Source organism: Drosophila subobscura, chromosome A, assembly GCF_008121235.1.
Source record: "Drosophila subobscura isolate 14011-0131.10 chromosome A, UCBerk_Dsub_1.0, whole genome shotgun sequence".
In the NCBI taxonomy this organism is placed as follows: domain Eukaryota; kingdom Metazoa; phylum Arthropoda; class Insecta; order Diptera; family Drosophilidae; genus Drosophila; species Drosophila subobscura.
The window spans coordinates 5,126,711-5,144,009 of record NC_048530.1 but is presented as its reverse complement, the minus strand read 5'-3'; the positions used below and the strand labels follow the sequence as shown (position 1 = coordinate 5,144,009).

At 45.4% G+C, this 17,299-nt stretch overlaps 1 protein-coding gene and 1 non-coding gene across 2 annotated transcripts in view; both read left to right on the top strand.

The window, feature by feature from the left end:
- Positions 1 to 1,046: 1,046 nt before the first annotated feature.
- LOC117903439 (hormone receptor 4) overlaps positions 1,047 to 17,299 on the top strand; it is a 49,349-nt gene continuing 33,096 nt past the window's right edge. Inside the window, exons 1-2 of the mRNA XM_034815465.1 lie at positions 1,047 to 1,633; positions 11,512 to 11,849. Of these exons, the coding sequence (XP_034671356.1) occupies positions 11,523 to 11,849 (327 nt within the window). The 5' untranslated portion in view covers positions 1,047 to 1,633; positions 11,512 to 11,522. The remainder of the gene's footprint in view (positions 1,634 to 11,511; positions 11,850 to 17,299) is intronic.
- Positions 10,882 to 10,953, top strand: Trnaq-cug. The gene has a single exon. It is a non-coding gene; the product is annotated as a tRNA-Gln (tRNA).

The window sequence follows — 17,299 nt, the reverse complement described above, 5'->3', positions numbered from 1 at the left end:
GGCCAAAAAGGTTTTTGGTCTTTGTTGCAACTGCCAGCCGCCTCCCAGATGTGGGGGTCACGACCAGATGTGGCCAGAAAAGCAATAAGGCTCGTAAAAATGTGCTGGGGAGACACTTGTCGGCTTGGTTATGGCCATCCAACGGCAATCAGCGATCTAATCCAATTGGTGATAACGGAAAATCTTTTTTTTAATAGTTCGAGCTTATTTATGAAGTCCGCGCATTTATTTTTAATTTGAAAATGAAGCTTGCTACACGACAAGTACACATTTGCTACATGGCAACTACATTTCGATGTATGCAATTACCAACGGAGACATCTGGTGGTCAAGAAATAAGCTCAGCAGTCGAGCTGGCGCGATAAGCTCCATAAAGTTCGATCAAGTTCACAGAAATGAATGTGTAAAATTTAATTCATCTTTGCCGTCCATTTCTCGTATGGCCTGCTATGCTTTGCAGTTCCAAAAAATGTACAAGCTATTCTATGCAAACATTTTTGAAGTAACTCTGTGGCCTGTGTATTATGTTTCAACCACTTCGAATTTTTTAATTTTCGCGCGTTGCTCTCGAAGCTGCAGAGTTGCCAGACTAGTGGAATCGACTCATATTTACAGATACTGGCTACGCCATGGCGTGTCAGCGACACCTGGCGGCAAACTCCAGTCCACTTTTGCTGGTGCATACTTTGAAGATGGTCGATCGTGCGCCGATCGTCAGTGTGACCGCACTGGTGGGGCAAACAAAAACGACAGATATTAGTGTGCTGTGCCGCGCCGTGTTGTGTGGCGGCGGTTTATGTTGTGCTTCAGAGCAGGTTATTTCCATTTCGGATTCAAAAATGTACGGACGTCGGCCTGCTGTCGGCTTCTAGCGGTTGTTGCTCCGTTGCTTTGACTTTGTGTTCGCTGCGGCAACATTATTTTTGTCGTCATATCTCACGTCTTGAGGGTGTGCGTGTGCGCGCGCGCGCTTGTTTGTGTTTGTGTGTGCTTCGTGTTTCGCGTTTCGTCTTGTGGTTTTTGTTTGCGTTTGTGCACTTGGAATCACCTGTTGATATTTTGATATTTGGATGTTTGTGTTCGCAGAACGACAAACTACAATAATTGTGAGCTGCCAGCCACTACGAACATCGTGGATCGGCCATTGACAAACAACAATTAACAAGCCATCGGCAACGGGCAACGGGCATCGAGCATCAGCCATCGGGCATTGCATCGTTTTATCAGCGTTTATTTGGAGCTGTGCGGCAAACCTGAATCAAACCCCCCTTGCCACCTCGCCCAGCAGCAGCTGAAAGTTTGTTTGTGTTGTTGTTTTTTTGTTCGAGTGAAAGCGTGTGAAAAGTAGCCCCTTAACATTGGCCAACAGTCAAGCCACAGTCGAGGCCGAAGCCCCCAAATGTCTCGCCCTTTCGTTGGGTGAGTGTGCACCAACACCCTGAAGTATCCGTGTCCATATCCATATCCATATCCTGTGTTGCGGCCAGCCAAAACTTCCGGTCAACTAGCGTGAACAAAATGAAACCGCAACTGTTGCACCTATCCAGCCAAGCTCCAACATCTTCGAAATCGAACTCAGCATCATCAGCCACAGCATCATCATCAGCCACATACCGAGTTCAGGTGTAAAGAGGTAAGTGAATATCGGATAGCGAATGGGGGCAGAGATCAACAAGTGGTAAGGGCTCTGCTATGATATCGCTTGCCTGGGATAATCAGATACGATCAATCAATCAATCAGCGAACGCAGAGTAGCCGGGGAAGAGAACAACAAAAAGACTGAAAGTGGAATGGGCTGGAATGGACATGGCGGACGATCAGTGATCAATGGATTTCTGTTTGCTGAAGTAACTCCCAATAGGATGAGCCGCATGGAAATTCTGATCACTTCTAACTTGAGTGAAAACCTGCAGCTGCATAAAGACTCAGTTACAGATACAGATTCATGGCTTCCGAAGGTCTCGCCATGCTTTACTTTTTTTTGGACACTCTAATTTGGCGAGTTCTTGGTTTGGTTTTTTGGACACACTTTTTTGCGGCAATGCAATGTTTGCGGTGTGGCTTCTCTGGCAATGTACATATATTTTTTCGGTTTTTTTTGGGGTTTCGGGGTCAGTCACTTTCTGATGCGATACGATCGTACAGCAAGAGTTATGCATGAAACATTTGCTACGTGATATATTTGACATCTCTCAGTATATGGCCACAGGGAACGAAACTGATTGATGGCTCTCTGGTCTCTTTCGGCTATTAGATCTCTGAGGGCGACTCACTTACATATGCATGTATGTACATCCGTGTGCCCCAAATTGGCGGCAAAATTGCTCCCTGCTGTCCCCCCCCAAATTGCATAAAATTTTGCGTTTCACCTGCCAGTGCCAGAGCTGATGGCAGCGCCTTTTGGTGCGTAGATGTCTGCCCAGGTAGTCGATGCGTTCGATAAAAATGTACCGTTAAGTGTTGTCGCCGCCAAAAGATTGTTAATTGCCGTTGGCGGTGAGCAAAACTTGTAGTCGAGAGTTGGGGTTGAAGGAGGCCTGAGAAAGAGGCCGAGGCATCAACCGCAGAAGGGAGGAGCAGCTGAAGATGCTGCTCCCAGAGCTGGCATCTACATAATTAATAACCATTAAGCAATTTTGTGTCGTCTGGCATACAAATGGGTGAAAATATGAAAAGAAATTTGCACATACTCGTATGTGGAGCAACCGAGTGAGACACAGATGCAGACACAAATAAAGATACAGATACAAACTGGTACAAGCGAATGTCAATTTAGCAATTGTTCAAAGCGAATTGCGTGAGACTCGCTCGAGCTTTGAGCTGAAGTAGAAGTAGAAGTGGAAGGCGATTGACCCAATGCTCTCAGAACATAAAAACAGCACAACAAGAGAAAGGGGCGGAAGGCGAACAAAGGGTTGAATAAATTGTTGATTCAAATAATTGTAGGAAATTGCGAGAAACACAGCAAAAGTTTGTTAAGCACTCGGGCATGGTTCCTAGATTAGACTCATATTTGATTGTTGAACAGCTTTCTCCTCAATGTATTTTTATACTGCTTCAAGTTGAAGGCAAATCAAACACATTAACAAGCACGAGTATCTTCAAAAGTGCTTTGGATAGATGAACCTGTCTCTCTTCTACATTTTCGTATGTGTACGTGCAACTTCCCCTATTCTGGCCACTTAAGTGACTCGAAGCAGGAACTTTTGATTCTTAACCAATTGGAATTCCATTCGAAAGTCTTCAGTTGCCGCCTTGTAAATGGTCTATAAAATATAAACATCGAGTGCATCGAGACGTGCTTCCCATCATGCTGGCCGCTGTCCCACCTCCCCTGCCGACTAACAACTTTCGTTTGCCCCTAAATCAAATTCCGAATTGCAGCAAAGGCGGGCAAACAGATTATTCTCGAGAACGGCCAAAGGGTGAGCCTTGGGCAGGGGCACGTGCCTGGACAGCTAAAAATGATTCCGCAGCGAGCCATGGGGTGGGGCGGGTGCTGCTGGTGGCCCTGTTGGCCATTCGTAAACAATAAACAGATCTTTGTACTATGTTGCAGCAACATGTGCAGGCACGCACCGCATGTACACTCACTCTTAGGCCCTGCCCTGCCCTGCTTTTATTTCTGCCAGTAGGGAGCTCTTTTTTTGTGCAGCGAAAGAAGAATTTCTGGCATCGAAAGATCATTGATCGGTCTACATTTGTATGCATTATTAGTTTTAATTCCACAAAAAGAAATGCTGCTACACTGCCTTGGGGCACATTTTATTTGAAAAACTTTAACCATTTATTAGACTTTCCAAAGTGGAAGTTCGCTTTGCGGACTCCTTTATTGAATGCCAGAGAACTTTACTCCGCATGGAGAACGCGAAACGACAAAATTTTAATGAATTATCATGGTGTTGAAGATGATTATCTTGGGTGCTGTCATTGAACCTGCTGTGTCCCAGGCATTGTCTTGGCTTCATTTGCTCGCTCTTGCCATTCACATCTCACATTCACTATAGACACTGCCACTGCCATAGCCATAGCCATTGCCATAACCATATCTATGTCTGCGTCTGCGTCTGACTCTGACTTTGACTTTATCTCCATCTATCTGCGGATGGTGGTTCCATCAACCATTTGTCATCTGGCCATGTAGCCGACTCCCACCCGACTCTCCCTTTGAACCGATCAAAGATCTGCTGTTGTGGGCGGCGAAGCGGAGGAATGGAATCTCGAATGGATGTGGAGTGGAAGTAAGGGAACCCAACTCAAGATGATTCTCCCAAGAACCGTAATTCTTCCCGTTGCCCCGTCTCCATTTTCGTTCTGTAATTATGTTCGATTTTTGTTGACGTTGCGTGCCGGAGCTCTTCTCGTGTTCTTCTCTTTTTGGGGCTTGGGGGCTTTAAATTTCAACAACATCTCAACTAACACACCAAAATGGGCAGCCAGTGGCCGTGACAGGAGCCGGACCGGGCCAGGCAGGCAGCTCTCCTTTTGGCCAGAATATTTTCGTGGTTCCTTTTTTAATCGATTTTAAATTGGAGATTGATTGATGGAGATTGTGTGTGTGTGTGTGTGTGTGTGCCAGCAAACCTGTCCAAAATGTAATGCCAACCAGTGCACTTGTCAACCTCTTGTTCCCCGCTGGGACTCTCCCCCTCTGGCTGATCACTTGAGCTGCATTTTCCTCAACATTTTGTACAATTTTGTTGTGTGTGTGTGGCTCAAGTGGCCGCGGTTTTTGGTTTCCCACATGTCGGCTCCGGGTCTGCCACATCTTGCATCCCACAAATCGTTAACTAATTGAGCATTTTCCGTTAGTGTTGTCGAAAATTTGATACGCCTTGAGCCCCCGCCGCTCCTCGCTCTCATGTGGCTGCCAATCATTATCATTATTAGCACTGTTATTATCATCATTATCATTGATTTTTCCATTCGAAGATTTTTCCACATTTTCGTTTCGGTTGCTGCTTGAGCATTTTTTGCTCTTTTCGTTTCTGATTGATTGAATCTCTGCGATCTTCGAACGCGTTGATTTGCATCATCGCATCGGATCGGTGGAGGAGAGGAACGGGATAGGAGTATACAATTTCGTGCTCAAGTCTAGAGTCTAGACTCAGACCATGTGGTGTCTAAGTTGCCATTTGATTAGATTTTTTCTATCTTAAGGAATTTTCCATCCCAAATTTAGTTTTGCAGCCGCACAAAATTGCAAAAGCTGAGCTGTTCCATCAATTAGCATTATAATTATTCCAAATTTAAATCAAAAGAGAGATATTTCATGTAAGTTTGGAGCAATTAGAAGATAAATATTGAGCTGCAATTAACCTGAAGCTAAGGAAGTGTCTTAAAAGGTTAAGTGCTGTCTCTTGGAACCATCCGAATAAACATATAAATATGTACAATATATACATAGGTACATATATTTTGTATATATGTATACTTTATAAATAAATATGTCTGCAGCGCTTTCACCCCAGGCCCCGCCTTGGGAAACACCGTTAAATTCGGTCTCTTCGGTCTCTTCGGTCAGCGCCGAAACCTGTCCAGATCGATAGATGTACGGACGTACTGCAACACGCAGCACGCAACCTGTGCAGCAGCAGACCATGATTAGGGGAATTTGTTCGTTTGTAGGTAACCGGGCCTAGAGAAACTCCAAATGGCCACTAGTCGTAGTGGATGGATATCCTACTCCAGCAAGAGAATATGCGGCATGACATGACTTTCCGACAAACAATTAATGTGTTTGTGTGTGTGTGTGTGTGTGTCTGGAAAAAGAAACCCATTAAAAAATGTTAATTTCCATAAAATAAAACCGTCTGCGAAGACAGAGCAGGCCATATAGAGAGAGAGAGCAAGAGAGAGATACTCGCATAGTTGGGGGAGCAGACCAGACCAGCACGTGGCTAAAAGCCACAAAATATAAGACAAAACCCCAACAAAAAAAAAAAACAAAAACAAAAAATCACCGAAAACAAGGCAAGGCGTTTGTTTGTGCATTTTAAAGTAGTTTTTTTTTCTGTTTTTACCTTTTTTTCACTATCTTTTTTATTTGTGTGCGGAATGTATCGCTTTAGAATTTTGTGGTTATTTTTGTGGCGTATTTCTTCGACTGGGAATGGAGTTGCGTTTGTCAAAAAGGAAAAAAATTATGCGTAAAATTTACATAACACGGCACGGCCCGGCCCGGGCCGGCCCACCTCCGACCGATCCCCCATCAATCTGTTGCTGGGCGTATCTGTATCTTTGGGTGGATCTTGTTAAACGTGCATCGAACGTGGATTTATGGTCGGTGCCATAATTAACTGGTCGAAGGTGTTGCTAATGGCAGCCAAACTACTCGGCTCGATTCGCTAATGAAGCCTACATCTGATGGGCCTCCACCAAAAATCAATTTGCATACCTCAAAGATGATGATGATGGTGGGTATGGAAATGGAAATGGAAATGATGGACATGTCGAAGATGTACATGGCATGGCTTGGCATAGCTGGACCGATGACCGCTGTCAGTTATGAGTGCTGTGGTCAGGGCATCCATCGCTGGATGGGCCACACACAATGCTGAGTTTCCATTCGATTGGGCAGCGGTTCCAGGCGGTTGGCGGTTCCTCTTACACACACCAGAGTGGACGCAGCATCATCATCGCGCAGCTGCGCCTGGGATTGCCTTTCCCCGGACGGGTGACGGGTGGTGGTGGGGGGCTCGTGTTTTGTCGGCACAAGAGTCAAAGTCAAATGCTGGAGAGATGCCCGCACCACGCTGGTGACGCAGTTCAAATCGCGAAACTATAAATTATGCTGTCAGTCACAATCAGCCATTGTCTCTCGGCAGTTCTCGATTTCGCGGTCTCCATGGGAGAGCCTCTCCTTCACTCTCCCCTCTTCCATCCCACTCTTTAAAATTTTCCGCACAAAGACGCCCATTTTCTTGATTGCCGCCGCTGTGGCTTTGTGGCTTCTTACAGCGTGTTCCTGGGGTGGCTCAGGCATTGGACAGAGAATGTTTTAATGGAGAGAATCAACTGTTTTGGTCTGCACAAGGTTAATGGTTCGTATTCTAACCACAGTATTCCCTAGTCCATCAGTTGCTGGCAGAAGCTCACATTCTTTCTTTCTTTTGCAATTAAACTGCGCAGCTGCTGTCGCTGTGCCAAGTGCTCATCGCCTTTGCGCATGCGCGTCCAATCAATCGCGGTTGCTGCTTGCACCCCACCCCGCTCTCCACACACCGATTTGATGCGCGACGATTGGGAATGCCAAACGGAGGTCCCCGCGCTCACCATTAAGTGCAGCAGCAGGAATGCGCCGAAGCCGACATGTTCGTTGGCGAGCATCAAACTCGTGCCAGAATTTGACTGCAGTACAGCATAGGGTGCAGGTAGCCAAGTGACAACAGCGACCGGGCAAAGGCAGAGGCAGAGGCAGAGAGCGCGGTTCGTCAGCACAGGTTCGGTCTGTGCTCAAGTTCGGACAGCGCTGTCGCCCACAACGGTGCGAAGGTGGCGCGTGGGCCGAAGCGTTTCCATACATAAATGCTTCGTTATCTATGGAGCGAGCCATGTGGGTGGAAGTTCGGGCTCGAGCTCGGCTTCAGCTTCGCCCTAACAAAATGCACGCCGTTAAATTGTCAAATTAAATACAACAACAACCGAAGAGGGACAACCACTTGCCCTCTCGCTTCATCTTGATCTCGTTCCCACCACACACACACCCCTCCCACCTTCATCAACATCAATTCAATTCATGTTGGATGCAGAACAACTCCAGCAGCTGGTCAATTGGAAGCTTCAAGCACCGACACGTTCAAACGATTCATTCACAGCCCAGCAACAGCAGGGCAGCAGCAGAGCAGCAGCAGCAGCAGCAGCAGCAGCAGCAGCAGCATAGTCGATAAAGCAGAGGGATGGATCTGCTTTGGTAGCCGAATATTTAATTACCTTTTCTGACTAAATGATTTAGCAATAATACTTACGAATCCCATCTAGAACAACCTTTTGAGCAACAAATACATACATTTGGCTCACATATGTTGTACATACATTGTACCTTTTTGGAGAGTATACCAAAGCCCGAGTAGAAACTGAATTGATTTCTCAGGGTCGGAGACAAGCAGGCAACTCGTTTGCCTGCTGCTGCTGCTTTTGTTGGAGCAACTGAAACTGCAACTGCAACTGCGAGTTCTGCTGCTGCTGCTGCTGCTGCTGCAGCTGCTGTCGTGCCAGAAATGATGCCAACAGGTGCTCAACATTCTTGGCATAGTTTCTAGAGCAATTGAGGCTCACTCGATCATTGAAAGGGGGAGGCAGACATTGGCATGGGGATGGCGCTGGCGCTGGAGCTGGAGCTGGAGCAGAGACTAGCAGTGTGGCCCCACAAGAAACTCGCACAAAACTAAAGCAGGTGGCTGGGTACTTGATTGAGCTATTGTAATTGTCAGTCATGCAGAGTCATGGCTGAGGTCTAGCCTGAGACAGGGAACTGGGAAAGGAGGCTGCTCTTGGACCTGCAACAATCTGTGGCAGTGAGGAAAGTCTGCTTGTACCACTCCCCTAGATCCAAATTGCTCTAATACTGCACGAAATTCGTTTTCTTTGCATGACCAATCGCTGGAATAGCAGATTTTCCTCACCGTTTTGATATGTTTTCGATTGGTCACCGATCCATCGATAAACAGGCATGTGGGCTGGTCATAAATGGGTCATTTATGGGTAGAACAAACAGCAACGGATGGGGGAACTGATATTTGATCAAATATTTGCTATTGTTTGAAGGATCCTTCATTGGCGTTGGCTGTGGCAGGAATTAGAACCACTACTAAAGCCTTAGATGAAAAGGGACTCATTCTATCGAAACCTCGACCGAAGCCACTGCACCCTGAAATACAATCAAAAACCCAACTCATTTTATTTCATTTTCATTGTGGCACACAGCACACAACTTGGGTCCACTATCTGCTTTGGGGGCACCGTGTGATTTGCATTATGTCACGTTTTTCCGCCGAGGTCAATCCACTCACATCACTCCACTCCGCAATACACTCAACTCTTAGCTCTGTGCCCGGACTAATGGGAAGAATCAGTTGCTGGCGCCAGCATGGACCGACAAACAGACCAGATCGTGTCCAGCACACGAACGGGCAACAACTTAATGAGTGACCAGAGCTCATTAGCTCAAAGTCTGCGTAATTGTCGCAAAAATTCGAGTGCGTGACCAGACAGAACTTCATAAGTGGGCATTGTACAGCCCATCCACTGTGTGTGGCCCAGCGTTCCAGAGAAAGTTCTTGCAAAACTCTATGCAAAATTTAATTCCTAAGAAAAGAAAGCAGCCTGCATGCAGGAACAGAGAATTGCGTGAGTTGTGTTGCAGTTTTTATGCTCTCACAGAAAGAGAACCAGCAGATGGATTGAGACATTTCATTTTTAATTAGAGCTACATAAACATGTCTGCCAGTCTGCAGGAATTTCTACTTTAATCAACCAACTTCGATGGCCTGTTTCACTGTGAGAACAACTGTTTTGACTGTGTAGTGAATCCAATCTCAAACAAAACTTAACAATTATTCAGTTGAATTTAACTCAGCGTTCACGCTGTTCCTTTTGCTGCAGTCTCTCGTGTCCGATCTGGTCCGGTTTTTAGTTGCAATTTAACAAGAATTTCGAAATTAGGCACTCCAAAAAAAAGAAGAAGTAAAACACAGAGCCAGATGAGTGGCAAATTATAAAGTTTATCAACATTTATGATGTTGCATCGTGCCCATTGCCATACGTACAGAAATTGAATTGACAGCCAGATGCTGGCGAATGTTGATTGGATCATATCATGCCGCAAATTGTGGCATTTCACGCAACAGCAATTGAAAAATGCTTCACCTATCCCATAACCCATCCCCTCAGCTCACTCACACCACAGACGAAGCGCCTCCATCAGCTCTGGGGCCGGAGCTGGAGCTGGAGCCGGAGCCGGGGCCGGGGCCAGCTCGATTAATATGCAAAGCAGTTTTTCCTTTGTTGCAGTTGCAGTTGCAGGTGCTCGGGCCGATTATGTTAATTAAGCTGTGTCGGCCAGTGAGCTGAGGCCACAGCACTGCCCTATGGTAGCATTTATCAATTAGCAACGTTTTGGGCATTCAACAATTAGCATAAAACTCAAATTGACCATAGAGACCCCGATTCGTTCGGTTATTCCCTCCCTCCCTTCTGTGGATAATTGGAAAAATTCAAATTTAATTCGGGGAATCGAGGGCAATCGAATCAGGAAAATATATTCCAAAAAGTAGAGATCCAAAAAGAGATTTGTGTTTGGACTTGGAAATGGATTCGTTGATCTAATAAATGTATAAAATATATTTTTGTGTTTTCTGGAAATGAATTCCCTGAAAATAAACAAAGGAAAACTTATGCTTAGCGAGTGGAATATTTAATGGTATGAATGCACGGACTTTAGTCGTTGTTTTTACTGTACGTGCTGCGAATGCCAACGCATTTCTGGGAATAGTTTGCACTCGTAATATTCAATGTGAATATTGCTGAAATATTTCATAGAAATAAACATGAAAATGTTTTTGGAATATTTTCGAAATTGATTTTAGTTCTGCTTATTCAAGTTGTGTTCCATTTAATTAATATATTTTCCATTTAACAAATAATCATTAAATAAACCATAATAAGCGATTAATTGTAGCACTTTTTTACCACATTCCATTGCTGCTTTGGCTAATGTTATTTTGCATTATATGTTGGGCACTTTTATGCATGGCTGAATGTACAGTGCATAAATATTAAATGAATGAATAAATTGCCTTAATATAGCTACATAAAACTAATTTCAAATGCTCACCCTCCCACCCACTCTTGTCATATAAAAAGTGACTTCGTGCGGAGGATGGTTCCATGGTGTAATGGTTAGCACTCAGGACTCTGAATCCTGCGATCCGAGTTCAAATCTCGGTGGAACCTTGCAACTGAACTTTTTCTTCCTCTTTTTCTAAGCGATAATGTACGGACATATACATATATGTACATACATACATAGAGAGTACATATGTACATAGAGAGTACATACACAGAGAGTAGCTGAGAAAGTTTTCCGAGGTTGCTCAAGTCGTCTTTCTGTGCGCTCGCATTGCAAAGCAGAAAATGTGGACAAGCAACAAGAAATAAGAAAATAAGAAAATAAAAAACAAACAAAATAAAAACATGAAAATAAAACCTCTGCACGATTCGTGCAATTTGATGAATGAATTGCGAATGACCGGCTGGCTGGCTGGCCTGCAATTAGCGGTTGCATAATCCCAGTTGGCCATTTCCGCTCCCCACACCGTTCGTCCGTTGTCCGTTTGTCTTTGGCATCCAAGTGACACACATTTTACTCTACGCACGCGGCATTCGTCATACATTGTTCGGGGAGGGGGGCGCTTTTCGAGGCGACTTTCCCCTGCGAATACTCTTTAAACAAGTCCATAAATAAATCAAATATTTAACTAACATTTTCCACCATTCCTTTTGCTCTTTCAGTTTGATTCCGAATGTCTGCCACCGGTCGCCACAGAATGGCCAGCACCACGACCACGCCCCTCAATGCTGCAAGCAGTGGCAGTGGCGCCCTCTATCGCCTGGCCTCAGCTGCCACGCCCACGCCCACGCCCCATCAAATGGGCACACATCAGCTGTACGGCCAGTCGGCGCCGAAGCTCTACGCCGCCGGCTCCGTGGCCAATGGAGCGGAACGCAGTCGCCTGCTGGAGCTGCTGCGTGCCCCGAACAGCCTCGCATCGCCCAGCCTGGAGCCATCCTCGAAGGGTCTGCTGAATGGACCCGGCCAGAATAACTGTTTCCTCAACTGTGCAGTGCAGGTAGGTGCCACCCACCCTTGACCCTGGCCCATTGAAGGCCACGCATCAATATTCGACACGGAAACTGTGTTAATTGTTGGCTCATCTTTTTGTTCGTTGAGTTGAGCAAGTCCCACAATGGAGCCACCCACACCCACACCCACACCAGTCTGTCCAAAGTCTTTGCCTCTGTTTCAGTTCTCAAGCATTTCACATGGCCTGGCAGAAAGCTGTGTTCTGCTTTGCATCAGGCGGAGGAGTGAGTAAGTCAAAGAGAGGATTTTGTGGAGTAGGAAGCGCCACCCAGTTGCATAAATTTGATGAGCAACTCCTAATAAACATAAATTTGTATATTAATGATTGCCTAGTCGCATGGAGAATGGGGCTACGTCTGGGGAAATTATGCAAAAGTGGAAATTCATACAACAATTAGTGCGATTGCAACAAGAAATGGGTTGGAGCTGGAGCTGGAGCTGGAGGAGCACCCAGTTTCAGGGTACATGGTGTAGGGTCTACATGAGGTGTCCCCTCATCCTACCATTCTTCAAGTGTTCTGCTCTAGCGACAGTTGTTAACGGGTTGATCTTTGAATCAATTCTGGCATTGGTCACACTGAAATTACTCGTTGAACTCGTTACTCGTTGCTCGTTGACGATTAACCCGTGGCACTCCTCATCTACCATCTTCATACGTTCTCTCTGCAGATTTCAGCTACGGGATTGCCATCTTTAGGCACAGCAACGCTCAATTATCGATTGAATAGATCTCAATCACACCATGACTCACATATAACAAGATACAGTAGTTCCCCCTACCCCTTCCAAGTGGTCTCGTCAGAGTTAAGAGTTGAGACTGGAGCTGGAGTTGAATGTGGGGCGCTGAGAGCTGAAAGCTAAAAGCTGGAAGCTGGCAAGAGGCGAGGCCTAGGTGCGGCCACTAACATTAAACTAATTGCACGGACGGCATGTGCTCTTATTTCGATTTCGATTTGATTTCTTACACACGAGTCGCTCTTTTTTGGGCGTGGCATGGGGCAAAGCGCTGCACAGTGTACACATACGTGCTGGAATCGTAACTAAACGACGCAGAGAGGGTTACCCTATGTTTCAGTCATCATTTATGGGAGTTTTGGGTGATCAATTGCCCCGAAGAGGTGATCCTGCATTTCACCCGCACCAACTGAGTGTCCCAGCCGCATATACCCTCAGTGACAGCGCCTCAATGCCAGTTCATGGAAATGGTAATCAAAACGAGACAATGGCAATCAAATGTGGCCAAATGGGCGTGGGCCGAGCCCAAAAGCAAACACACACAAAATCTGTTGACAGTTTCGTCTACAATTTCATTGTTTTGCTCTCTACTTTGCCACATGCTGATCTACGTAGCTCCCAAATTTCAGATCTACCGAAGCTCCAGCCTCTCCGCACAATGTTTTATCATTGTCTAACGTCTCTTTGCCTGTCTCTGGTTGAACTGTGATTGTCGATTGTTTGGCTTGACATAAAACTAATTTTTTTTTTGGTAGCCATCGATTGTTGCCAGTGGTTGGGGTTTTGGCTAAGACTTCCGCTGCACTCTGCAGCTGAGAAACGCTGAGAACAAGCTGATGATTTCACTTGATATGCTTTTAATGTGTTTCTTTTGCCACAAAGTCAGAGCTGGAGACCAGAGCCAGGGCAGGGGCACTCGACTGCAACGAAAGGCAACCCTTGGCTCGACTAGGCGACAAAAGAAATGAGACAAAAAGAATAAGCCAAGAAGCAATCCAAGCCAGTTCGTGTACGTCTTGGCTTCGTCTTGGCCCTGGCTCACTCTTGGCTCAGAGTGTAATAAAGTAGCTGCAAAACAACTGCACAGTCGCAGCATTTTCCTGGGCTTCAATTACAATGAAGGGGCCCCCGAGATGGTCAGCAATTGGATCAGACCATGATACGAGCCAGCACAAAACGGAAGGGACTAAGGGGTAGACGAAGAGGGCTATGGGCATAGGCTACACGTCTTATGCTCATAGACGACTCGCACATCATTTCACAGCTACAAGTTGTAGACACCGGGACTGAGACTGAGACTGGAACTGGGACTGGAACTCCCCAGCTACTCCCCTTAGATTAGTTCACACGATAAGCCAAACAAACGGCATGGCCGGTAAGAAGGCGAAAAAGGGGGAGTACTGTGGTGGGAGGGGTTCTGCTTGGTTGGCAGCTAATATGAATTTGATATTTATGACCAAAAGCAAATGATGATTGGCTGTCATTAAGAGTGTGAGAGAAAAAGGCAAAGTGCGTGCCAAAAACATTTTCCAGCTTATTCAGTTATACATACTATATATAGTATATATATATATATATGTACATATATATATATCTGCTATATGTAAGGATTTGTGTGTGTTACACCTGCGCAGTCGTTCAAGCAGCTGCCAAAAAAATGAGCCAGCAAAAGTTGCTTCGAGCCAAGAGTCAAGACTCAAGTTGGTTCCGGCTGACGGAGTTGCCTGTGAAATAAAGAGCAGACTTTATTCTTCTTTAATTTTCAGCAGTCAAGTTTCGTAGACTCCTTTGGCAGCTCTTACCCCCACCTGACTACGTCTTGATGGTGCCCTTACCCTTACCCCTAACCCTGGCTGGCTGGCTGGCTGGTTGAACCCTCTTCTTCTTAGTGTTAACCTGTGTTTCCCTGTCTGTCTGCTGCTGCTGGTGGTGGTGGTGGTCAGAGCTATGCTTAATTTAACAAACATATGTACAAACGCATGTGTAAGTATATGCCTGTATGTAGGGGCAGGGCAGAGCTCAATGAGATCGTTTAAGCGGCAGTAAACTCTTTGGGTGTGGAGATCCTACGTCCGAGTGCTCTTCGGGCCACCGATTGCCACGAAAAATCAATTACTTTTAGCATTTCCCATCACAGCTACAGTAAACTCTCTTCCTTGCAGTCTTGTGGCGCCCTTGCAACTTCATTTTGCACTCCATTTGCTGCATTGAGAGATTCTAATTTGATTCATTAATCCGCTACTGCTGGCATTATGCAATCCAATCACAGATTTTCCATAGGAAGTGGCAATTATGTGGAGCTGGGCAACCCCATATGGCGACACTCGATAAATATTCATGAGAACCACAGCAACAAAGTAGCTCCAAATGGGATTGCAATCAGAGACAAGAGCCAAGAGCCAAGAGGGAGCTACTGTTCTGAGCCGTAATGGCGACTTCATTAGGACCGGAGACCCTTTGGGCGACTAATTGAGACATAAATTGAAAATTGAAAAAGAAAAACCAACAACGAAAAGGTAACGAAATGGAGTTCAGGCCGGAAAACACTTTCCAACGGACCATGTTTTGGGGAGACGCACATTTTCGGAGAGCGACACACACAAATATTCAATTTCCAACACGAACGAAAGACTCGAGACACGAACTCGAACTTGCCACAGCAACAAGAAATGGTTCAGCAACAGTTGAAAAGGTTCATTGAACATGGACAACCACCATGAACAACTTTCGAATGGCCTGACATGATGTTGTTGCTGTTTGAACAATTACCCAAACAAGATTGAAGACGGGAGGCATACGAAATGCGGGTGTAGACTGTAGAGCCACCAAAAACCAACCACAGCCACAATTACAAGCATGAGCGTATGAGTATCGCTCTTCTGGCCCTGAAATAACAGCCAGCCGATGGCCCTGATGCTTACCAAATATTTCACACAGAGCGACAGATAGACACAACTTGATCAAGAAGACATTGCCGGACACAATTACCGAATTTAAATACATTTTCTGTGTCGTTTTTTTGAGGGTTTTTTTGTTTTAGCTGAGACATTGCCAAGTTGTGAACAGAAATGAGCAATAACCGCAATGGACCCCGACCGAGTACTGTGTCCCAGCATCTATAAAAAGATGACCACCAGCCAAAGAGGCTTTCAAGCGGATGAATATGAAATGGAAATGAGACAAGAAGAGTTTCCGCCAAGAGTTTCAAGCTTTTGATTATCCTTTATCGGAATATTCTCAATAGATTTTTCATTCTGATTTTCCTGCGATTTTTGACGCTTCAATTGTATTTTTCACTCGCCTTTTGCCATCTCTTTTCTTTGTTGCGCAACAATTTTTGCATTCAGTGTCCCATCTTTCTGTACACAAATTCACATCACTGGGTTTCTCATTAGCCGATCGATTGAGTTTGTATGCCCATCCCCATGCCCATTATTATGCTCTCTCATTAGGGATTTTTGTGTGGTGTTCGCTTTGTTGCAGCTTGCTGCCGTGGGGCTTGGGGCTTGGTGCTTGGGGCAGAGGCAATTTGCCTCTAATTGAGACACAATCAATCACCAGGCAACCAAAATTGTTTCGATTCATTTCGAATTGGATTGATTGGTTGGTTTGGGTTTGAAAGTCGCGCTACACTTCCGTTGCACCATTCATGTTGCATTTTCAATTAGTCCGCTCGCCGCTTTGTATTTACACGGCATTTACATTTACGTTTACATTTACATACATTTCCGTGGTCAGCGTCGGAACTCGGACAACTTCGAGACCCAAAAATCACACTCAGACCCAAAGATCGAGCCAGAAAAAGGTGAAAGCGGCCAACGTCGGCAAGATTAGAAATTCTCTTTTATATTTAATTTTGTTTTGGTTTCTTTTTCTCTCGTGTTTTGCTGTTGTTTGTGTGCCGGTGGTAATCGTAATGGTTATTGCTATTTGCTATTGCCGGAGTACCCCAAAGAATGCCCATTTCCTGTACCTTTTTGGGGTATTTTTGGCTTACACCAATTTTATTTTTGCGGCTCTTTGGCGATTTTCCATTTTCCATTTCTACATCAATTTCTATTTGGTGTTTGGACTTATTTGTGCGGCATAATAATAAAACAAAAACTAAACAGGTTTCGGCATTGCACAGTGGCTTAGAAACTGTCAAAATGTGTCCAATGTGGCAAACAATTTGAGCACAAAAATTAATGTTTAAAGACACTTTGCGGCAGTGGGACTTTCTTTTCTTTCTTGTTATTTATCAACTTGAAACAGCAAAAGTTTTAGGAATAAATCGCAGGAATAAATGGCAGCTGATTGAACATATTTGGCCAGCTTCTGGGCTTCCACTGCTCCACATTCCAGCTGGAATTTCGGTGGTGGAACGCGGCCAGGCTAGACACTTGTTGCTGCATGCCCCGGAGGCTGTGTTTCCCTGCTGGCGCTGCTCTTCGTGTGTGTGTGTGTGTTGCGTGTGGCCTGGGAAATTTGGGAAAACTTTGATGTGCGGTCTCTCCATTAGCCAGCATTCTGGCCACAAGCCACCCACAGACAGCAGCAGTGGACCACCCTGGGAGGGGCACAGGGAGAGAGGGTAAAAGGGATTCGCGCTAAGATGCTTATGGGAATGTTTTTTTGTGTGTTTGGAGGGAAATCAAATGATTAATGAGGATAAGATGTGTCGCGTCTGCTCTCCCAAGCAAGATGAATGATGTTTTGCTG